Source organism: Helicoverpa armigera, chromosome 3 (assembly GCF_030705265.1).
Source record: "Helicoverpa armigera isolate CAAS_96S chromosome 3, ASM3070526v1, whole genome shotgun sequence".
NCBI lineage: Eukaryota > Metazoa > Arthropoda > Insecta > Lepidoptera > Noctuidae > Helicoverpa > Helicoverpa armigera.
In genome coordinates, this window is record NC_087122.1 from 4,375,485 (window position 1) to 4,401,971 (window position 26,487).

At 34.5% G+C, this 26,487-nt stretch overlaps 1 protein-coding gene across 3 annotated transcripts in view; it reads right to left on the reverse strand.

Annotated features, from left to right (window-relative positions):
* Window positions 1-231: 231 nt before the first annotated feature.
* LOC110383857 (protein windpipe) overlaps window positions 232-26,487 on the reverse strand; it is a 47,070-nt gene continuing 20,814 nt past the window's right edge. The window contains exons 2-3 of one of the 3 annotated variants that reach the window (XM_021344797.3): window positions 22,178-22,227; window positions 232-3,378 (exon numbers count right to left, since the gene is read on the reverse strand). In XM_021344797.3, coding sequence (XP_021200472.1) covers window positions 1,248-3,359 — 2,112 coding nt within the window. In that variant the 5' untranslated portion in view covers window positions 3,360-3,378; window positions 22,178-22,227 and the 3' untranslated portion in view covers window positions 232-1,247. Of the gene's footprint in view, window positions 3,379-11,210; window positions 11,232-20,012; window positions 20,035-22,177; window positions 22,228-26,487 lie in introns of those variants that run through there. The other 2 variants (XM_049835961.2, XM_049835962.2) reach the window with 2 other exon arrangements.

A 26,487-nucleotide genomic window follows, 5' to 3' on the forward strand; every position in this document is an offset into this window, starting at 1 on the left:
GATTATTTGTAGGGTGTAGTTACCTTTGTGACCATTATCCCAAAAGAATGATAGTACTATTCAATTCATATTGATTTATTTGATTCGCCATGAAATACATACACCGTAAAGCCATCACAGAACAGCAAGCACAACTTTTGCTCTTTTACCTTCAGACTTTACCATCGTTATACGTTCATGGAGTTTTAAGAAATTGAAGGATCAGGGCAGAGACATTAAAACAAAGAAAAACTTGATTCAACCATTTATATCGTAAAATAGTTTCGAAATAAAAATACATTAAATTTATATTTGCTTACTGAACTATTTATTGTTCGGTTTTGTTCATAAATTCCTAAAAATCTGATTTTTAATTTCTATTAAAATGTTGATACGTTTAACAGTTTACTATTCATTATCATAATTTAAATTAGGTCAGTAAAAGCATAAAGATATAGAGTAATTAATTTAAAAGCAGTTGCTTAGTTACAAAATAAAATAATTCATAAAAAAGATCTACGAAATATACACGAATTTGAATTGTTATATACATACATGGAAAATAGTTCAGATTACTTATAATAAATGGTATCACATTCTTAAAATCTAAACTCAATAAAATTACTAAGGAACTTATGCTTAGCCAGACCATGAAAGAATGAATCTCTCCATAGAAAATGAGAAAACAATAACTAAACATAGCCAGTTGGAGCTTACGTTGTTATACATTACTGTTTAGATAAATATTCTCAGGGTAGAAGTAAGTACACAACCATTGAAATTTAACAATTCAAGAATTGTACCCCATTATACTATACATATAGATAACGCAGGATAGGCGTACCGAACAGAAACACAGAACACAATGTTTGTACAACAACATGGATCGGTCGATACTCGTATCATCGTAGAAGACCTACAATATGAATTTCATGTATTACTAACAAGACAATTACAACTATCATGAACATGGCAACACTTTTTACACGTATAAAAATATTTTTATTACTTATTGCGCAATATATTTTTATAAATATATTATACCACTAACAATGTTAAAATAAAGGCACTGTCGACTACAAACACACTTTGGCAGCAAAGGTTCTAGACTTACACACGCTCCAATGAATCGATTTCAATCCTTCACACTCGAGATTTGACCTAACTACACGCACAATATAATCACAGTATTTCGCCAATAGTGAAGTGTTTGCTGTTTGACACAGATATACACAAAGTGTTATTGTCCTTGCAACTGTGGCCGGATTTCAAGTGGTAGACTTGACCGCATCTGATGGAGTTATGATGATGTCTCCAGCATTCGACCTACTTCTGGTGACTAGTACAGGTGTTTTAGGTTTAGGCATCTCCGTCATCTTTATACGTACTCGTCCCATGTCGGGCGAGTACACAGGCACGTATTCGCGAGACGGTGATAAGAAGTCAGAATCAGTGTTTTGGTCCCCATTTATGAGAGGCTGAGATATATCAGAGTCGCGAGTGCCGTTTAGTTTGGGAGTATCATCATCATTGATAGGTACAAAAATATCTTCACTTGATAACGAATTAGTATCCTTCCTAGAGTCAGGTGACGCAGGTTCAGAATCAAAAGATGTTTCATGTTGTTGTAGCTTATCATCTGCTAAATTATTGTCCCTAGAACTACTCTTATTTTGATTTGTGTCTCTTGGACTATCAGTTCTCACGCCATTGTTATTGCCATGGCTTACACCATTACCTAGATCTCCATTTTCACCTTTCTTCTGGGGTGTTTCATGTGTTGGGACTAGTTCGTATTTTCCATTAACTTTCTTATCAACAGGGGTTTCTAAACCAGCTGGCTTGCCTAGCAGAGATTTATTCATATCGACCATTTCTTTTGATGCCTTTTCTACGTCTCTCTTTTGTTGCCTTAGAAGCCTTCTGTCTCTTCGTTTTCTCATTTGCCCTTTGATTATTGCAAATCCAATTAATCCAACTAGCAATATTACAATAATGGCTATACAAACATACGTTCCTGTTTTGTGAGGAGCCTGGTTTTCGTTATCTGCAGGGAGTTGTCCATGCACCTCTGATGCATGAGTTACTCGGATTTGTTCTGATATAGTAGTATCACGCGCTGTAGACGATGTCACCATTTTTTCCGTCGTAGGCTTTGGAGTGGTTTCTTCATTCCATTTAGGATCACCTTGGTAAAGGTTTGTGATACGTGGGTACATAGGATATTCAGTACTCGATTTGTTTTCATCTTCGTTATCAATAAGGCGATGAACTGGTTCTGGGCTTAAATCTTCATAAGTGGCCGTGGTGGTTTCATCAATTATATTATGATCCGATATGATACCAAATGGCAGAAAACCTGAACCCTCTCCAGATCCTTCAATTGGATCTTCAGTAGTTGGGTCAGTTTCGGCGGCTATAACCTCATCAGTGGCTAAAAGTTCTTTATCGAGTTTTCGTTCCATTTTTGGTTCCAGGAATAGAATCTCTGTAGTATGCTCAGCATCTCCACCATCGCCCGAACCTTCAATGTGGCTATACGGAGACGGTGACGAATTATGACCCACTTTTAAAAACTGAAGTTGATCATCATCTTCTACAGCATCACTTCCTTGTATCACATTTCCGTCATCTAAATCACTTTTGGCTACTAGTGGCATAGATTTTAAAGCCGTGGTCTCTTGGCCTATTTGAACAGCATCTAAAGGCTGGTCTCCCATCATCATATCCATGAAATTGTTATCTGTTTTAGGAACTTTGCAGATATCCTTCGATTTCAGTTCTAACCAGGATTTACCTTTAAACCTCGAAGGCGAGGCACATTTGACATTATCTATATAAACGTTTGCAACGAGCAAACGGTCGCGTGCCAATAAGTTTTCACATGAACAATCAAGAGGGTTACCCTCCATTTCGAGATGTTCTAATGCTGCTAAATGTCCTAGATCAGAAGGCACATCTTTCAATAGGTTGTTAGTTAAATCTAATGAACTAACGCTTGAAGGAAGATGTACGAAGGAAAGCTTTTGTATCCTGTTATTAGCTAGATTAAGATGCACTAATTTTTTTGCATTATGGAAGAATTTGTTCAGCGTCTGGATGCCGTTCGTTGAGAGATCTAGTGTGACAACTTCTGTAAGCCGGTCGAGCTCGTGGTTAAGTTTTGTAATGTTGTTGTGCGACAGATCGAGAATGTTGATGTTGTGATGTTTCTGGCGGAGGGTGAACTTGTGCAATTCGGGGAGGCTGCTGCAGGTGGCGCGGTGGAGGCCATCTCTAGTGGTGTTGCAAACACACCCATCGGGGCACACCGCTGCTAAGATCGGTGCGAACAGCACAGACAGAGCCAAGAAGCACGCAGACACACGAAGCCACGTCATCTTGACTTGAACTCAGCACCTGGAATTAAAGAAAAAACCTCATTAAGTTTCAATCTAACAAATTCTCATTTAATAATCATTGATAATACAATAATGGGCGTTGTCTGTTGATCTTGTTAACAATTGTGACGCTTACATGACGTGCGGTGAAAAACGTCCATATGTTTTAGCGTTAATCTGTCAGCGGTCGTGTAGTATTAAATATCAGCCGCATATATTTTATCAATGCAAATAAAGTTACACGAGGTGATATTCGTTGCAGAGGCGGATTATAGGTAGGACGACCGGTCGGTCATCTGACTATTATATAAATCACAACATCCCTGCTCGCGAACTGTCAGCTAAATATAGGACAGAATAACATACGGGCAAACGGTCCCCTGCGGTCTATTACAGTCTCCACCTCTCCAATTATTGCAACTGCAGTTAGACGGCAATTTGAATCTACGCGTTTCCTTTCATAGATAACGGCTTCTGGACTACGATGGGCTATAAAGTTTTGCACAGGTTTAGAGTGTGCCAGCAATGGCCAGAGCTCACTAGTCTCAGCTACGCGTTTATTTCTCTCCACATTCTTATGTTTCTTGGAACTTCGTACATAAGAACCGTATGCCTATATAAAGATATTTAATTTTCGTCTCCATGTGCAACTTAATTTAACGATGCTAATCTTTAACTTGCAACTTTATTCATTTAAATTAGCTATTATTCCGTAATCTTTAATGTATGCTTAAACATAGAAAAGCTTGCATCAATTCAGGTTTTTAAAATGACAACCTTAAAAACCAGTTTTATGTTCAAGTTCTATTTCAATATTTACTTAATGGATCTTTGTAATTTGTGTAGACCAGTTTTACATATTAAAGCTTAGAAAGATTTAAAACTTTAGCAGTAGAAACAAATGAACATCAACAGCATGGAACTCTTCATTTCTATTAACGTTCCGTATAAAATATCTCATTACAATTCCTAAGAATATCTTCATCAATTTAAGGATAAATGCTGAATGAAAACAATCGAACTCTATTTCGTTCTCAAAGTCCACATTTCCCTGCCAAATTCACATCACAACGTTAATAACCTAATTTTAAATTTGTTCTATTTTGGTCCGAGTAATAACATCCTCGGTGCACTTGGCCGCTCGAAGAAGTGGTTCAATGTTACCCAGCTAGGAAGTGGATAGTTACCCATTTGTGCGAATGTGATGTCAAATGGTCGCGTTGAACGTGGGTGTATTGTTTGGACCCAGAGGGAGTAATATTGCGCAATAGAACACGAATATTTTCAGCTTTGGGAATTGACTTTGATGAACTCTCAAGGTTGAATATGCATTTGGATTTTGTGCATGTAGGTTGAATGTTAAATTAGGTAGATTAGTGGAAGCGGCAGATTTGGAAATTGCTGCGTTTAAGAATTTTTATTTCGTTATTTTGCGGTTTTAACGTTAAGAAAAGTAATTAATTCTTACACTTGACGCCATTGGGAAAACCCAGCATGTACGACGTACAACAGTATTATTACCGGTAAAATACCTAAGGCCTATTGTCACAAATATCATTAGGGGGTCATAAGTTAAAAGCCTTAAAGTAGTTACGTGTATTTCATCGCGGACATTAACCTCTATTAGATAAACCTTGAAATAAACGTTTTAAATTAATTTCCGTCCAAGGATTTGTAAAAAATAATTTAATTTATAGTTTCAACTGTTTATTGTAGGAAACACGTATTTGTCGAGGTACAAGGTTGAATTATTATATTTTTATCACAGTAGGTATACTTTTAACTTTAAAATTTTAATATGACCAATTATTATACAAATATAAGTAAAAATAGATGACGATAAGAGATAAACTGGATAATGTAACACGAATTAATTCTAACTAAATTCAGTTGACCTACAACACAAGATTTTTTTTAAGAATTAATAAACGCGATAACTATAAAAGGGCAATACAAACCTTTACGCATATCAGTAAAACTGAATACATAAACAAATGACTCACTCATTGATAAAACAGGGCCATGATATTAAAATTATGGCAATATCAATAAATAAGGGGTAGAACACAATGACGAAAGGTCTGACTCACGACGACAAGGTTGCAGACGCCAGACTCGCACTGGGCGACCGTGGGTCTGAAATGTCATACGTCTGTCAATGCAACAGATGCAGGGCGATTAAAAGAGATTTAAATAAAAACACCTTTAGTAAGTGAGAATATAATTATGCGCATTTATATCCGGCCTTTATACAGCGACATTTGACGAATGAATACAATATCTTTTTTGTTAAGCATAGGTACCTACAATTTGCATCCACTCAATCTCTGATAAATTAAACGTGAAATATCTGTCCGTCCATGACTTTTGAATATAGATCTTCAATAAATATTATAGTGATTTAATCCATAACAGATTGAGATGCGAATCAAATATTTATAAGGCTGTATCGAAACCCACTCAGTAGTCTTGCATGATTCACGTTCAAGACGACAGAAATTATGTAAACTGACTTAACATCTGCGTGTTTAATGCAGTATTTAAAAATGAATTCAATGCTCGGACATGGTCTCATAACAGTCGGCTTAAATGTCTGACCTTTACTGTTTTATGCAACAAGTACAACGTCAGAAAGACATGGACAGTGTGAAACGACCTAAAAGCTTCCGACGCTTCTTTTGAGTGTTGCCAATTTATTAACGCGTGTAAATTATTTCTTATTGTTTTTGCCTTGGCAAGCGCATTCGGAGATTTATCACATGCATTTTACTTAAAGTGAGAACGCCGTGGTTAAATAAACCTTGGATTAATATGGCAAGTCAATAATATCAGTTTTTGGAAGGTTTGCTTACGTTTTTAATATTTGGCTAAGAAAAATATAATCATTTGCTTTTGTCATTTTCTTTCGGTGCACTAATGAGATTTAAATACCTTTTACAGATTATTGAAACAATTAGTAAAGTTATATCAGCTGAGCATCTTCTGTACAATGCCTTGTAAAATCATACACGGAAGCCATCGGCATCGTGCAAAATTTAAATAAACACGATACCCTTACATTTCACCAACCCGTGTGATTGAACATGACGTAACAACCTCATCATGCCATCTCGAAACCCAAAACCAAAACACTAATAAAGTCACCGACATCAGAATTACACCCTAATTTGGAGAAGATGGACGGCCAACATTATCAAGAAGACTCCATCAATCAACCTCATATAGGAAGCCAAAAGGCCACCACCATATAATCGCTTTCGTAATGCGATATTCAACATTGAAGTCCTGAAAATAGTTATTGTTTACCTTCTGTTAAGCAAACATAAGGCAGATTGGCTTGATTTATGAGCCCACCTCTGAGCATGTGTGCGTGCACTCACACAGAGGTACTGCAGTCAGTCAGCCTTGCGACTGTAATGTAAGCAATATGAACTGAACGCATTGTAGTTCTGTCCTACTTGGGTACGATCTGTTGCTAAATATTGAACTTGTTTATTGAAGTAATTATTCTATATTAAATCGAATAACAATATGTTTCGAGAAACTCCTTTAATCGCGGCTTGAAATTGAATAAAATTATTATTAAAGTCAAAATGCCAAGTTTTCAGAATTCAAAGAATCAACGTCGAATTGTGGACATTTATTTTGAAGATATACAAACATTTACTTGATATACCTATTGGTAAATACTATGAAAGATGAAACGGACACCAAGATAAGAAAGATGAAAAGCTTTTGCCAAAAGAAAGCGTCGGATTCAGCTTCAGATATCCATAGGCAAACCGGGCCCGGTGATAAGTGATTGTCCGTCAAAACACCAATAAATCATGCAGATTTCTACCATTTGTTATGTGTGTTTATATCCTTATTCGTTTCCCACGGCATCTTGTGAAGCTATCCAGTATTTAGAAAGAAAACATGGGCATAGAAAAAATATTTTGCAAAACAAAGGATATTCGTAATTCCCACTGAATAAGTATTTATAATAGCGGTATTGTTTGAATGTTCGTTTAATTAAACAAATAAAATCGTTTAGGAAAGAAAAAAATAAGGACACTTAAGCAAATAAAAAATATGATCTCAATTTGGGTAGGAGATAAGTACCCAGAATTATCATTCAAAATTTCCTCTTTAACTTCACGCAGAGAGGAAACAAGCAAAAGAATCTATTAAAAACTTTTCCACAATAGGTTTTTACACAGTTCAAAACAGGTCTCATTATCAACAGTGTGACCACAAAATAAAAACAAAGCACGATCGGTTATTCCAAGTCCAAAAGTCGATCCTGTGTAATTCCCTCCGATGATAGATAGCCCATATAGAGCTAACTCGTATTAATTACAAGTACCAGTCATTTATTGGCGCCTGTATTTTAATTAGGTCTCATGTATAAGATAGCAGGCTTCCTAATAAGTTTGTGAGCAATTGTTATTTGCTATATAAGGGTAGTGTAGTTGTTGAAGCTGTTGATAGCTTTTAATAGCTCACTGTTATATGTATTTACAGGGTGTAAAATTGTCTTTCATTATTTGCATGAACCGGCTGTCATGGTATGGGCATGTGATGCGGAGGAATAAAAATCATGTTGTGAGGAAGGTGATGAGTATGAACGTGGATGGATATAGTGGAAGAGGAAGACCAAAGAAACGATAGGTGGATTGTGTGAAAGTAGATATGGTCAGAAATATGTTACTTGTGAGATGACGGCAGATAGAGAGTATGGAAGGAGAAAACATGCTGCGCCGATCCCAAATATATCCCAAGGATAGGGGCAGGAGGATGATGATATGATGATTTCCTAAAGAAAAATTGAGTTAATATTTATTTGAAATAAGAAATTTAGTAGGGAATATCCACAATGAAAAAACCTATTATGCCAAGCAAAACATCAACAGGTTGGTCGTACAAATAGCAAGCATTAGCCGGGGACTGAACCCGACACCAACTGCCCACTCAGCTGCGAACATTGGAAAACTGGATCTGAGCTATAGGTGCCTACATAGGTTTAAAACTTATGTTGAGTACACTGAGTTACATGTGCAATGATAGGCGTTAATATGATACATGTATTGGCTTGAAGACCTTAGGACAATGAAAACCCGAAAGTGTTTTGTTTTTGAATTCGAAAGTAGAACCTACTTTTTTTTAACTGTCAATAGGCTATCTCACCTCATGGTAAACGACGATGTGGTCGAAATAAAATTGCAATAATAAGGCATTCAAACCTACAACTTAAGTACTTTACAATTTTGGACCGAATTACCTACGATTATAGATTTAAGCAATCTACTGACCTACTGTCTACATACGTATATAATCAGTAAATCAAATCTTTAGAATGTAGTATTGTATAAAAGTGCAGCTGCTTTAGTTTCGACACTCGAATGTGCATGTGCCGTACTGGTTTTGAACAGGTCAGTATGAAATAAGCAGGACTATTGCATAAATTCACATCCTGCAGTTTACGACTATTAAGTGGTACGAAATAAAACAAAATAAATTAGTTAGGAAGTATTTAAAATTATCTAAAGATACAAAGTACGTATTACTTCACCTTCACCGATAAATATTTAGTTTTTATGCACTTGAATCTCGCATATATTTACGTTGGTTACAACTCTATCCATTAACCAGCGCGTGGGCCGGCAGCCAATAAATTCTGAGATAAATGTACCGACGCAAGAGTCCCGCGATTTCCCTGCCATTACTATAAGCGCTTCAGGAAATAGATTGTACATTACCGTGATTTGCACGAACCTGCTGACGTTTATTAACAGCTCATTTGACCTCCATGTTAAGAAAAACAAATGAAATTCCACGGATTCACTCGTACGTACATACTTGATACATCGATTCTGGATTGTATCTAATTAATTCATTTTAATAAACATAAAACGCAACTTATCACTATAAACCTTTTACATGGGCTTTTAATGTCGACATAAAATGTTGCAGCGCATACAACTAAAACAGGATGATTGCATACTGACTCAATCAGTTCATGAGTTCGAAGCCAATACGCCAAGTCATACATCGTGTTTTCGCAATATGAGAATGTATCACAATAAGCGTCGCAGGTACATTTTTCAGGCACGTATTGACTTTTTCATTGATCAGACAGTTTGTAAATAATTGGCGTTCGAAACAATGCTGTTTGATGAGTTCTGTGAAACGGATTAATGCAGTATTCAAGTCTGTGAAAACATGATCGGTTTTAACTCGTCGTCTACCGCGTAAGATATATGTATAGCGTCACTGTCAATAACCTTCCTTGATCTTTAAATTCATACCTTATATAAAATTCACTAGAACTTTACCTACTAATGAAGTTCATCTTCTTTAAGTTCGTTTTCGTAAACACCACTTCAAGCGAATTTCATATCGATGGACATAAGGTCATATCCAGGAATATAGACCACACAAAATTTCGATTCGTTCCTGTAACGTAACTGAGAAAACAATCACAACTATAAAGAAACATTTTGATAGTTTTGAATATGCTCTCAAGATATGTATTAAGCTTGAAAGCTCTAAGTACAAACTCGAGTGCAATAATACCCAGGGTTTCTTTGAAGCAATAAAACACCCAATCGGGCCTTTACTTTCCCGCATTAATGGCGACTGTTTTATGCGTCCGCGCATTCTGTCGTAAAACACCGAGTGTTTCCGAGTTGGCTCGGTCGATATCGGAGTATCATTATGAGAAATAGCGAATCATTTGCAATTCATAACTGGGTTTAGTTCATGGTTCGATCCTCACGAACATTACACTCTTGTTGTGGAAAAAGGACCAAATGGGAACTTAGGACCAAAAGTCCGGTTGGTATTGATGGCGCGCAGAGCTGTGTAGAAATTTGTGCCATATTACCCAAGCTACCTAGACGTCATTGGTACACAAAAGACCATGATGGTATAGAAGCTAGACCTATAAATCAGGAACTGAGAGACCAGTGAAAGTCGGTCTAAGTACTTATTCAACAGAAATAAGGTCGCTATTCAATCGATCAAGTCCCATTAGGACTCTTTCAGTAAAAGCTTTTGCTACTCTGGTATAAATACTAGCATTACTATTGACACTTTTGAGAGTAGGCGCTATTGAAAATTATTAACTCTTTTTCAAAAGTACTCTCAAAAGTATAATTTGTATCGAAGGGGGCAGCAAAATGTAAGCTTTATTTTAGATTTATTTTGTTTGAGAAAGGTAAGCAGATCTTATTACTTTTCAATGACCCCAAATCTAGACTAGACTCTGATTAAAACAATTCTGATAGCAATTAAGATATTAAAACCCAATAATAATTTGTGTGTTCGTGAGTTCGTATTGGCCAAAGATTCACGATTGCAACTCGGTAACTTGCTGTGTAAATCATAAAATGCATAATAATTAGCATAAAACTTACATGTAGGAAGTTAAATTCTAAATTATTCAAGTAAACTTGTTCTTCGTGGCCTGGTCATTACTACTCGAGTGGGTCTCGTTACACTAATTATAATTAGGTAGTTATTATTTCTCTAATTATAATACGAGCACGCTAATAGAAGCGTGGGCGCTCATTAAAATAAAGATATGCATAATAAATTAAGAATTTAATATTGCTTATTTTTAATTCACCATAGTTTACCATCACTTGCATTTGGTTCTACATCAAAAAGTAATGTGACATGTGTGCATAAATAATTTACATCCAAAAATAATCGTGGTCTGTTAATTTACCGACTTATTTATAAGGAACGTTCTCACCTCTACAAAGGTGTTACTCGTGTCCTATCTAGTCAGGTTAACATTAATGCAGTGACCGAACGCTAAGAAGAACAAACTTTCTCAGAAAATACGATATTCAATAAACATACCACAGATACGAGACTCGATACGCTTCCATGAAATGCAACACAAACTCACGATGTTACTGAAAAACACATTCACGTAGGCAGAGATGAAAAAACAAGTGACTGTAGTAAAAATCACGAAGATAAAAACGATGGAAGTCAACAGGCTGACGTAATTCGCTCACTTTACACTAGTGACAATATGGACACTTTTGTACAACACCACTTTAGAAATAAACACTAGGTTCACACTGAAGATTTCACTGCATCCGAAGAGAAAAGTCACATTTTATTTGTGGTATCCAAGGTGAGGGAGACAATATTTCTGCTGGACTGGAGCCAAGAGCGGTAAAGAAAAGTACACATTTCTAAGAGCTAATTGTTAGAGCCACGTGTACCGGCGTTGAATGATCAGACTTGGAATCTTAACCTAGTTACCCAGTTATTGGCAGACAATTAAGCGGAGGATTCGCGTCGTTACCGTTAATGGGATTAGCTTTGATGTATCAGTTTCATTATCTATTAGTGGTGCTATTAGGTCATTAACTAATTGTTGACCATTTAGAACTTTGCTAGAACAACTTGCATTTATTTCATTATCTTCAACTAACAATATAACGTTTTTATATTCATTCTCTTCAGTGTTGTCGAAGTCATTACTAACTTTAATGAACAGTTCATTTTCTATTGTTCCATTGCAATTTTTACCAACAACAACAAGTCAAAAGTGGGCCAAAGAATCTGTCTTTAATGTGGTTTTCTTGTTTATGTGTTATCTATAAATCAAATTAAGGTCGATCAAGTAATTTGTAAAGTCACGGCTATTAATAGCGCTATCAGTGAAGCTGAAGGCATTGACCCCGATTCAATTATCTCGTTATAGCCTGTATTCAATACAGATCCTGTAGATTGTTTTATTAAATAGAATGGTTTTTCTGAAATGCCTATAATAGTTTATTTTTAGGAAAAAAAGATTCCGCCTTTTTATGCTACTTCTATGAATAATTTGCATATATTTGAATTTCGATTATTTATCATTAATCACGAAAGATTTTTTTACAATTTTAATCTTAATAAATACCGCCTACTTTATTTCAAAGCGGCAGAAAAGTCTAATCAGGACTTATTCAATAATAACTCAAAAAATCGAATCTGTCTTAAAATTGCCGACCACACCCGAGTCGCATTAAGTCGTCAATGACAAGAATAAACACAGACACTATAATTATTTTCATCAACCACAGTATCACAGTATCCACAGTAATGAAAACGAACTGTGAAACGAGAGGTGTTAATCGTCATTGAATGTAATTTATTGCTTTTCTTCTATTTAGGGACTTGTCTGGGAGATATTTAAAAAGCCGTGATGTAAAGAGTGGATGATGACCCTTTAAGAGCTAAATAATATCAGAATAGTAATTTTCAAACACTGCTGTGACTTTCTGAATCTTTGTCAACAAGATGAAATCTTGAATTGTAGAAAAGTGTCAGTAGATATTATTAATGGTTCTTCATATACCACCGAACCTTTTCACTCCCATCGATGCTTAACAATAACCATCATATAGACAGTGTAATCTTTCAGCGTAATAAAGATGTCGTCATGCAATACATGGCCTACATCGTGTAACATACTCGATACTCGTTCCAGTTGTGAACGCCTGTCAATTTGCTAACAGCCCCATGTCACACTTTGATCGAGTGCCACTTCATCGGTTGACGAGAGCTGACTGACGATCGAACGTGCGAATCACGTAGTATGGAAAGATGAGCAGAGATACTATAGTACAGGTAGGTCAGGCGCCTTCTGCTAGGTCAAACTCGTACGGTGGACATGACGAAAACGTTACGTCATCAGTTATGAGTAAATTCGTACGGTGGATGGTGAACTAACGAGGCGTTCGGTTTCTTTGAGGTATCTGTCAACGATTTGTGGTATATTAAAACATGATCGGGTCCAAAAAGCTAATAAGGGCGAAAACAGTTACGTTCCTCATCCATCGCTCACCCGCATTTTTTCCTAGGCCGTTATGGCACCTCCACTAGTCATTCGGTTCTCCATGGTGCGAATTCACTTTCATCCGTCTTCATGTTTACCCGCGAATTAAGAGAGTAATTCACACGACTGATTTGATCTCCGTGTGTTTTCGTATTTCTTGGTAAATAAACAGAACTGTATATTTTCTGGATTGGGTAGAATAACATGTTGACTTCATCTACGAGAACGTTTAGTGTAAATGGAATGACATTAATTTATTCGTCAGGAATATTGCTCTTTTTGGTTTTATCGATATTGTTAAAGGACATCACTACTTCTGTCATTTTTAAAATAGTTTATTCCAATAACATAAATGTTTCTACAAATGAATAATGTAAACAAAATACCGATGGTAGGTATTGTTTTTCTTATTTCATTTTTATTTTCATTAATGTTTTTCATAAATTCATTTCTACGTCAACTCGCATACTAATGTGGAACTTAGGTATAGTTATTTAATAAAACTTATCTAAGTTTATATTAGCTAATCCGTGTATTTGGCTTAGAATAATGCCTATGCAAACATTTCAAGATAGAAAATATAGAACTAGATATTTACCTATTTTTACAAGAAATGTCAGTCTCACATGATCGTGTTCCATATATCGGATGAACACATTTTTATATATAATTCATAGTGATAAACGGTATTGGGGCACCATGGCGTCGGATGTGCGTAAACAAGGCTGTTTGCAAACCAAAACTACAATCAGAATTGCTAAACTTTTTTTCACAGTTATATGATATGGCGAAAACACGACATTGATTACATAGAGGTCAAGTATAAAGTGAAGGTAATGGATTACTCTGGAATATGGATTGTTGTGAACCATTTTAAGACTGTGTCAAAGTATAACATTATTTTTACTGCTAAGCTAACGAAAAACCGCATAGAGAACCAACTGTCATGTTCTGTAGTCTTATTTTAATTTTTGAATATTGTGTCTTAATATCTGTATATTATATTGTGTTATTGACGGTCTAGACAACACCTTTTTATTGCTTAGAAAAAGGACTGACGCAATACGCTACTAATAATATAATCATTCAAGGATTTAAATCAACAGGTACTGTATTGAACTTTGTTTCTTTAATAGCGCTTATAAACACACAACGTTGTTAATTAATAACTTAAACAAAAAATATCCATGCGTGACCTATGACATATCATAAACAAATTCATCTACCTCTAAATGTCGATACATTTTATAACGTCAGTTCACGTCACTAGTTTACAGACGCAGACGCACAATTTTAATACTTAAAACCTTGGCTTTTTGCTGTCAAATTACAGGTTATGCAGGGTTATATACTATTACATAGCAACACATCTCAAAGTTACAGACGTGATAAAAATAACCGCGACATCGTACGACTTTGCAGGCAAAAAACAATTACGAAAAGATAATGGAATGTATAATTGAAAAACCGAACTTTAAGATAAGACGTAGAGAGTAAATATGAGTAGGTAAATGGTTGTGTCAGATGTTTAATTAAATAATGCGATGTCATAATATTTATAACCCGCTTGTCTTATTGCCCTTTAAGAAAGAGCAATCCTCTTGCAAAGGAACATAATATGTTTAAGCTTGTGTACCCTATGCGAGCCATAGCGAAGACGTTCTACACGATCACAAAAAACCTTCATAACAGGCAGTCATCAATCCTTCTCCGTGTGAGAGGAGGCCTGTGCCCAACAGTGGGACGATAAAAAAAGGCTGTAACGACAATAACAACAGGCAGTCACTGTAACTACGTAGTAACTACAACATATAAAAAAAAAAACATTTCAAAATCCCCAGATTATTCTAGAACAAAAAAAAAAAAACAAATCTTAATCATTGACTGGGTCACTATCACCGGGCCAGTGATAACAGCTACGTGAATACACGGTGGGCCGATATATAACAAGTCAGTAGGATAGCTGGCAACACTCCAACACACAGCTTTATGAGACTACGAGACGCCTAGTAGACTAGGAATGCTAGGAATATAAACTCTAAAATACCTAGTCGGATAATTATTGTGTTTAAAAAATTATTTGTTTAAGTTTTGATTGGGAGTGCGTTAGTAATTTGAGTCTGGTTGAAAACTTTTTATTAAGTCTAGTTTTTTAAAAAATGACGGGGGTAAGGATTGCATTCACACATAATATTATAGAATCAAAAATATTCCTAATTTTACAAGGATATTTTTTTATATTTTTATTTTATCTTATTTTCTACTTAAAATTTTAATATTTAACTCTGGGAAATTCTAGAAGTTAAAATACGTATGTTCTTCATTTAGTAGAAATTGAAGCTTCTAATAAAGTGGTAATATCCCATATTCACTAACACTGTCATTAAAATTAGACAGATAAAATTACATTATTACTTGCAATTAACAAACCCTCGCGAAGATTTTAAAAATAATTAATAAACAAAAAAGAACCTGATTTGTAGGTACCAGTTTTTGTTAAAATGCGTCAAACTTCCTACCTGTTAAATAATAATATACAACCGATGCTGTAGAACATAAACAATAAACATAAATAATATTAATATGACGAAACTTGATAGAAAAAGTGCCGTTTCAAATACGTATTTCGTGTTGATTACGTATTTTCAATCAATTTCAAATACGTATGTAAATTGAAACTTAAAATAGAAATAGGTAAATTAACAATTTTCTGTTTGTTCACAAAGTATTTAACTGACTGATTTAAATACCAAAAAGGGTTATTTATAGCTTGAGTTATTAATAGTACACAGTTTCAATGTCGCTTGTGGTATGCAAAGTCATTATCTTAAATACTGAAATACACAATAAACGCATAATATTTTCGTTAAACTTAGAAAAAAAATACCTTATATATTTTGCCTTCATAATGGACTATCATTAGCACTTACATACTTTTCATTATCTCAGTCATATTATGCCTCCGCCGTTGGGCATACTTTTGTCTTCTTCAAATTAATTTATAAACAAAAGACTGCATATAAAGACGGTTGACTATAGAGGTATTATTCAGAAACTAACCATGACCTCTTCTGAGTATTATCTTCCGACGTAGGAATTAACCCGCATGATTTTCCTCTTAAACAAATAAATTTTTGTTTCGTAAATTCTTTCTACCCATTCCGAGAAATATAGGTACCTACCGAACATAGAATTAAAATCATATAAAAGAACTGAAATGGCAGATTTTTTAGACTGCTCTGGTAAATTCCTGCTGACCATGTATTTTGGACTATGGCATAATGTCAACTTAAATAGGATATTATTAAAGTAATTATACTAACTGAAACGTGAACATTGAGACCATTAATGATGACGTTATAAAATAACAATGACGATGACGTTTATTGGAGTTTAACCCTGCCAAGGAAGCTATCTAATCTAAGACAAAATAATCGAAAATATTTTTCGATTAAGGTTGGAAGGAACCTCTGAAATCCTGTTAGATTTCTTTTTTGTTTACATCTATCAATATCTTTTAAATTATATAATTTCGAATACCATAATTATTTTTATCAAATCATTCTAATGATTATTGGTTGGGTTCGTGCGCACAAAATGAATGCAGCTGGGTTTAAGTGGATGCGGCAGGTGAACACGCCAAAAGTTTAAGCGCCACCTGAGGAAGGAATTAATGGCCCTCCGGGTTAATCAAAGAAAATAATACTCTGATTAAGTTCCAGCTGCTATTCCTTATTTCTTACACATATTGACGATATTTTAAAATAGGTACTTTTTTTTTATCTTTGTGGCTGTTACGTGTTTCTTAAACGATTTGCGAGTTTAAAACTTCTGTTGCAATTTCCAATACTTCACGGTCAATTCATTATTAATGTTTCTGACATAACACTTCGAATAACGAGGTACCTAAAAAATAACCAGTTTTTGTTAGTATATGCAAAGCACGGAAGTCGAAATTCCTGACCACAATATGATGTAACATAGGAGAAATATTAAATGCGGGACATGCGTGGTTGGCTGCAATTAACTGATTATACGTGTCAGTAGTTTTGTGTCAGGAGGAAACCTCCTAAATAGTGACAGAACACGCTCAATGACTTGCATATTATTTTTTTGTTGCCTTATGACCTTTTGCACGTCGACTTCGCGATACAAAAGAATACAGATTCAAAGACGCTGCAAGTGCGCAAAATCTTTGCAGTGTTAATTTTTTGTGTGGTTAAAATACCTATTATGAAGTTGTCCTCGAAAATTCCCGAGATTAATCATGATTTGGAAAAATATTATTAGTCTATCATTTAACAGTTAGACTCGCAAAAAGTGTCCTGACTCCTGACTATCATCAGTACCTCAGAACGATAGAGATACGCCAACTCATAATGATGAAACAATGATCACTGTTTTAGTTATTTGAACATTAAACGTCTAGACCTAAGTAATTATACGTGAGGAGTTATTAAATAACACAAAAGTCTTGTCTTATCACTGAAGGTCGATTGTTCATATCTTAATTATTCAAGGTTATCTCACTTAGGTATAACGTACGCCACCAAATTTAAATCATAAGTAAGTAGTCATACATACGATTTTTATATCACGTATTTTTACAAAAAGATAAATTTAATAACCTATAAACATGACGGTAAGAACTGCCAACATTTTATTCAAGTCACTGTATTATAAAATTAGCACTTTTAATTAAAAAGAAGGCGTGAAATATATTCAATGTATGTCTTTTGTTTTATTTGCTGCAGCCATAGCAGCTGCTGAATAAATTTTATTTTTTATCTACCAGTATTAATATTTAATTCAGGATTAAGTAGGATCAATGTCTACATTCCATTTACAAAGATAACATTATGTTTTGGAGGTTCAGGTACATATTTAGATAGTTATAAAGAGTTCTTATAAATAAATCTGTCACGTAGTTAGTCACAAAATAATAATTATAGGTAATAATAAGTACGTATACGAAAACCTTGATTAGCAATTATATAAATTGCACTTCCTGCCGTATATAGCTTAGCTTAATATTTTTATTTTTTATACTGTATTTTCAATTTGTTGATACCTACGTTGTCAAAGCCGGTTAATATCACTTAAGTTTAAGCAAGGATATGAAAAACAAGTTTTTATGCATATGACGTGCTTCTTATGTAAGAACACATAAGTATACACGAAGTTCATTTAAGACGCGAAGTAACTAATATCTCATTGTTCTTTCTATTTATTTAAATTAATATCTTAATCGTCTGTAAATACACTGCGGCAAAAAATACACAAGTAAATAGAAAAATATGTAATTATACACATCGTTAAACGACAATAAACTTTGCATGATATTCCATTATCATCATATTCAAGCAGCGGTCAATGACATTGCTGATTACTTCAAAACTTCAAATACTGGTTCTACTAATTTATCTTCTAACATTAGTAGTCAAATACTATTTTCATAACGTAAATTCAATATAGTAAAAAATAAAAGAGGATGATATCAATCAGACAAAACTCTATGGTTGCTAAGACGCTTGTTTTTTTTTTCATATGTTATCTGTCTACATTCCATAGTGATGTATACTTAGCTCTTTAGAAACTTCGCGATTTCACGTTACCTTGTAAACGATATCACTGCGATTGAACCTCACTAACCCCGTTCCTGATAACGTATGAATAAACGGATTGTTATGAGAAATCACAGCTATTTTAATTAAACCATTAAATGAGAGATAATTTATTATCGAACGTTTTAATTTATCCAGTGATTTTTCTTATTGCATAAGTCCTACTAGAAATACCGTTTAGATCTTTTAACTTTTTTTTTGAGTATCTTGAACTTTGTCCTTGTCTTTGCTAGTTTAAGTAAAATAAGCGTAGGTATCTTTTTAATCTTTATGTTAAGATTTTACACGTGTCCACATTTTAATAGCTTAATCTAACACATCGTATGATATATCTGCACACGTTAATTTAACTGGCAAAAAGTTGTAACCGACTTTGCTTACGTGATTAAAATTATGCGTAAATTTACTATTCTTGTTTATACATATATTTATATTTATACATATCTTTATTTCAAGATAAAATTACAACCCATAAAGCTATAAGAAAAATATCGAAATAAAATTTCGGAAGATTCCAAAAAATATTGAGAACGAAAAACAAAAAAACAGAAAGAACATATCTAAATTATTTTTTTAATTAGTAATAATAAATAAAGGCAAAGACAAACAAAAACAAAAGTTAAAGAAAACTCTGCCATAAAAGCAGAAACTGCAACTGTATTGGCAAACCGTATGAAAGTGATTTGTTGATTGCCACTATACGATAAACGACCTATTCTACTTTATGCGCCAACCCACCTATTGTTTTCTTAAGAAGAAAAGTGTAAGTGAATATGGAAAACACCTTCACTACGCATTGTGTGCTAATAATGTATTAGTAAATACATTGACACTAGTGTAGTTAGGTAATCAATTATTCTAATCTAAACTACGGATTCAATGTTCTAGAAACATTTAGTAGATACGTAATAATACACTTACACGATTAATGACAGTACAAGTCCAAAAACAGTAGGTAAAGACGAAATAGACATATCAATGGCCGGTTGTAATTATTACTAAACTGTTCCCCGACACTTCTCGATGTATTATGCAGATAGTAATCTGAATCTTTAATTAATATTAATCGCACAACACCGGTAGTCAGCCACTTCCAGGAAAACATCCTCGGTAAACCGGACTTGTATTTTCTCTATTAAATGTACGCAAGATAGAATTAAATGTCCCCAATAAAATAAAAACTAAGCAAAAATAAAAAAATACCTCTTCAGCAAAGTTTTCACACAATTGAAGAAATCAGTGACGACAATCAACGCAAGCGCCACAAAAAATAACTAAAGCGGGCACATTTAGTAGAACAACTTTTTGTGCACACTCCAAACATATTATAACGAAATTCGAGAATACCAGTATACCGTTCCAATTAATTTTAGCCCCTACTTTTTTCTTCCGCGAACAATCCTGAATGGGAATTTTGGACTTTAAAAGTATACTTATCAACGTTAGATAAGATTTTTGTTAATCTGTATGACGACATTGAGTATTTAGAATATCTTACTAAGCAACGTCGCCCTACGTCCGTGTTTATCACTTCTGTAGTAGCAGAAAGGAGAATATTATCTAAATTGCGTCACATTTTTATGGAGAATATTTCAACTAATTCGACCTGACTCACTGTTGTTTACGACCGGCTATTACCACCATTGACACCGAGATGAAGGCAATAGTCAGAAAAACCCGTATCTCATTCTGCAAGCCTGTTTTGTGAATATCTTGCCAAGTCATCACGTATGTGCATTATCTTAGATGAACCCTGTGTCGCTTACATTGTTTTCTTGAAAACGATATGACGCAATGTTAAAAAATCTTTGTCAGGAGTTTTGCAAAATCATGATTCACGATGAAAAATCTGTGTTAATTTTGTTACTTACTGTTGTGATAATAAAATAGAGATAGAATTTATCTAAGACGAAGTGACCACTGTTGCTATAAACACGATAAGAATCTTGAAATAGGATGTGCAGGCGAGGTTATCTGACAGTTAATATATTGAACCCTATCGAATCCTACAATGATGTCATATTATATTGGGAATCAAGTTACAGGCTGCCTATTGCAACGTTTCGTAAGGAAACACCGGTGTGCAAGCGTTTGAATATGCGATGCGCGTACATAAATGTTGTGTGTGAAGCAACAAAATTAATACTATTGTTGAAGATATGATTCTGCATTGTGCTTTCTTTAACAATGATTTTATTTACAAAGCAGAAGCTAAAATACCTAACTTATTTGTAATAGAAATAGAAAGCAGATAAAGAACTAAATGAAATGCACAACATTTCTCAGTTAAAAATTGTAAAATTTTAACAAACAATGAAAGCCTAAACATGACCGCACTCAATTCGCTTTAATAGTGGTCAATTGAAGACCGATTACGAAAGTATATACAGTTTAATTAAAACCAATTGCCCCATCTTCCTAATTGAATCCTGATGTGACAAAAACAATGGAAAACTTGATATTATCACTATACCTTTTTTTTTTTGTCGCTGGGCTAAAAATGCTATTACGCATCCCTTCCCGTCGGGGACGGAGAGGGTATGTGGAACTCCCCGGTAAAAACGTTCCCGGTATACCCACTAAAAAGGCCCAGCGGCACTCCGACCTCGCCTGAGTGGAGGGGGTCTGGGAATCTATGGCATCCAGTCCCCCACCGGCGATTATCACTATACCTAGAAATATAAGAGTAATGTATTCATGATTGTGAGTTATATATTGAAGAAATGACGTGACAAAATAATCAAAATGTTCACCAAGTCTGATTTCCTTATTTGTATGATTCGTACTATTATTCTAATCAATTACACGTGATGCAAATAATGACTGTACTTATTAATCTACTAGTAATGACAAATTGCAACTGAACTTCAGACTCAGTTGACCTCTGTTAGTGAACTATAAACTATTGAGGTTCATATCAAACGGGCCGTCAAAGACAAGTCATGGTTATTTTTAACGACGCCTCGGGGCATGGAAATGTTTAAACAAATAATAATAACATCGGTATCGGTAACAACATTATAAAGAAGGAAATATCAATATTTTTGTTTATCCATGCAGCTTAAATGAAAGGAGAGAGTAAATTAACCAAGTACGCAATTTAAAACTGAAAGAGATTGCAATCGAAGTGGACCAGTTTATTATTTAACATCTGTTAACATTTTGAAAACTGTTATAAATAAACGCTAAAAGTAAATGCACCGCCGTTTCGCGGAACAGATAATAATCTTGAAGTTTTTATAAGACAAGCCATCCATCACGAGTATTGAAGCAATATTTATTTTGTTTTGTTTCACTTTTGTGCTACCTTCGCTACTTTCGGAACATTGACTTATATTACAACTAAATAACTATTTATATTGCCTTACCTTTACAATAAAGACGTCATCAGTGTTGAAACATCCCACGTCTTGCACTTCTGCAACAAGAAAACAAAATATAAATTGCGAGCCAACATGAAAATATTTTTTGCCGCCTACTGAAAATAGCAGTTTTATTGGCAGAAATATTTGAGTAATAATAAACACAGCTGTCTATTATGATGGGAGGAAGAAAAATATGTGTAAGAGATATATCAAAGAAGCCGAATCAAAGAGTCCATTGAATACACCCCGACACAAAGGTGAGCTCCCGAACAGCTGTCACGGTGCCTGAGGCCAACTATTATTATCGAGTTGTGCAGGTAAAATATCATCCGATCTTTACGAGTAATCTCTCCGATTCAACGAGCAACGGTCGCGTGAATGAACTTGCTATACATTCGCACGATACAGCCAATTTCTTTTCGCAATAAATAAGGTAAAAAAAAACTTTACATTTTATTACATAATTAATTTCAAGTTATAAGCACACAAGCTTTAATTAACAACGCACGTTTGATTAAAAGTAAAGCCTGTTTGGTAGGATATAACATCTGCAAAATACATTGATTAAAAAAAGTTATTCTTTAAAGAGAAATTATAATTTATAATTACTGCACTTGCTTAAGTGTTTTATTAACCCCATCATCAGTTTAATTCAATTAAGTTCCATAGTGCCAAGTTTGAAAACGTTACATGAATACAATCATAGTTCACTTCATTTAGGCTTTAATATCAGGTCATAGGTTATCTAAGATCGGGCAAACTTTACGGCTTACACACGATACGGTCACGGAGTACCACAGGGAGCAAGCCTGGGACCATAATTATTATCGTTTATCTGCCGTGGGAACAAACCACCAATTTCTATAGTATTCCTTTCTAATAAAAGTCCCACTTCCTATTCGATAAAATAGAACAATGTTCCTAATAAGATAACGAACCTTTCTGACTATCGAAGCGTAAGTTTCTGCTACATTCGTTTTAATAAGTTGTGTACGTGCCGACTTTGTGACCTTTCCACTGTTTGCTTATTAAGTCTCTTTCCGGCTTCGGACCGGATTTACAACATCATATATTTGATTTCCAAAAGTAAAGTCTTGTGGTCAATTGTCATTCTACGAAAAGCCAGTGAGTCACTGGGATTCAAAATACCAGGTTCAGACATTAGTAAATTATCAGATGATGTAGATAGCAGCAATTCCAAAAAACCCACTAACGTCTCCACAAGTTAGAAGAACCAGTTTGCATAACACGGTGACGTAAATAAGGTAAAGTCCACGTCATAATGCTGTCGTACTTAATGTGACAAGGTTACAAATATGATAAAGACTGACTTTGATTTGACTCGACGTGATACAGATAAATATTTTTTGAACCTCTTTATCCATATTTTTTATGTACACAATATATTTATTTAAAATAGTAGACACATTGAAAACACAAAAAAGAAACACGTCTGCAATTAGATCCCTAATTGTAAATACCGAATTGTAATTAGGTGCTTCAGGCTACTGTAACTATAATACCTACGTCTTGCGTTACGATAGGCAGTATTTTTTGCGAACCTATGTTTTTGTTTCATTATCATAATCTACGTCTATTACAATGACCTTACCGTGTCAACTTAGCTGAGTATTTTATCCTCAAGTAGCTATCTATTAGGAGCGCTGACTTCACCAGTCTCTAAGCAAACCTCGATGTTATTCATAGCTATAAAATTGCTTTTCGTTCAAAACACATTTAATCAGAACATAAGCCCAGGTAATCCATGATAAAAAATCCATAAATTATAAACTTAATTGGATGATGTAAATTACTTTTCTTCATAGATAGATGAGTTTGTATCGTAAAAATGAATAATAAGTTAATACACTTACAAGGCATGTACGAAAGGAAATTACCATCTACCTATGAATTATAATAACAGCTGACTTTGTTGGTAGTTAAAATAACGGTGAATACGAACCGCTGCAAATACCGTACGGGACATAAACCAAAAGAGGCTTTGAGCTGCAATGGCCTCTTATTGCCAAATTCGGACATCGTTAAGACGAATTCTACGTTTCAAAGCACACACATATTAATACTGTTTACTTACATGTGTCCTCATTGCCTAGATATGTATTGGAATTTATCTATTCAAAGGCAAACGTATCAGATTTCTGTAAACGTATCGTGTAAGGCCTTGAAACATCATGATAAGACCAAAAAGACAATTACAAAAACGACATCATCCGTTTCGTGACCACTGTTATTTCCCGTTTTACATTACCGTTATAATGCAAGTCTGTACCAAATTGGCAAACTAGACGCCGTGTAACAAGCTGAACGAAATACTAGTCGCTCCTATACCAGTTTGTTTTGAAAAATAAAGTATCCACGAAACTTCAAGGGTAACAAGTTACGCAAACAAAATGAGACGAACTAGTGACCCTTCCTCAAACTTGAAAAAATGCATTTTACGTAACAAAAATTACAATAAAAAATTAAAATGCTAATAATAACTACGAGAAGTACCAAAACCGGTTAATCTGGAGAGTTTCAAACAGCGAATGAATTAGTAACGCGCATAGTTCTCAGAAGATTTTACATGTCACAGTCGAAAGGCAAGAACAATCAGAGACAGTGTTGGTCAATGACAGAAATGTCCCCGAGGTGAAAGTAGGCAACTTTGCAAATAATAAGCGCGTGGGTGGTATTTGCAAAACAGATCATTCATACAAATGTCAGTCAGAAGCTAATGATTGTAACACTAAGGATTCATGTCTACATAGTTTCGTCTGAGCAGTTGGTTAAGAATGGCGATGATATCGTCAATGGTACAGGATATAATGTTTCGAACAATTAAGAATACAACGATTGATTTGGTTGTGTCAATATTTGAATAAGTAACGAGTTTGACAGCATATCACGTACAAATGCAAATATTAATGCATTGTACAAATCCAAATATTATGCAAATTGCAAACAAATAATAGATGATACTATTTCAAATGCAGACAATGTACATACACTTGTGACTAATAATGATGTGGTTTGATATAATCTTTATAGAATTAACCTACACATTAATAATGATAAAGTAAGAATTGCCACTCTGCTACAGGAAGATTTTCTTTTGCTTTCCTTCATACTTCACTACGAAACAATAACAGATAGAATGGCTCATTGCAATCGGTGTGATTGCAAGAAAGATTACTATTCATTAGCCTTATAATTAGAAATGAATAAACAAGATTTACTTTTATTGCCTTTTACGGAATAAAATGCTACTATAAATTACTTCGTTGAACGAGCTCAGTACGGAACATAATATCGCTACATAAAAACTATGGGCAAAGCAAGACTAGCTCGTTATTAGGTCTTCAGAATTCTCAGGGGGACGTGAGTTGTGCAAAATTAGACACATTTGCGGTTGTCTGTAGCCAGGCATTAGTGCGTAAATTGCACTAGTGTACGTGTAATCCCATCGGCTCCTCATTAGTCGGCTCACAACTAGCTGCAGGCCTTCGTGGGAATCTCAGCTAAGTAACATCATCTGTCGATGACTCGAACTATCTTCTGAAACGGTCCATTTATAAGGTCGAAGCAAAAAGAATAACTTCGTTAGTTTATTTTCTAGGGATAACAAAACTGTCACGGTTTCTGACGCTCTCAGTTTGGTTCGAGATATATTTTAAGGACCGAAACTAAATAGTTTACGTATTTGCTTTTAACCTTTACGACTTGTTCTCCCCTAATAGCTATTAATAGAGGCAGCATTCCACCTTAATCTGGTATATTGTCAACTTTTCCAATAAAATATGGATACACTTAAACTCCTCTTTGAGAGGAATTTGATAGCTTGAGATAGTTGAGATCTTTATCATGATTCAAGTTATTAAGATGCAAGAGATAAACAATTTGCATAGAATATTTATTATATAATGCCAAAGAAATGCACTCTGTTTTAAATAGATAATATCAGTATAAATAATAATATGAGCTGGCAACTAATGGATAACTGATAAAGATGTTTGTCCATACAATGTCAGTTGGGTGACCGTCCACAATGTTGATAGATTCTGTTCAAATACGTGTGAAATAAAAAGCAAAGAACAAATAATTGTTTTGATGATTGAAATGATTGAATAAGAACTCTTATCAATTGGTGGCGCCAAGAAATTAAGATTTCAGTAGAATTCGAACATTTTTTACTTATTTTATCAGGAAATAATCAGCACGTCACCTTACACGTGAGGTTGGTCTCCGATATCACTGCAGTAGTTGCTATCGCGATTCTACTCATCATTTACTGGAAAATGAGTGCAAAACAT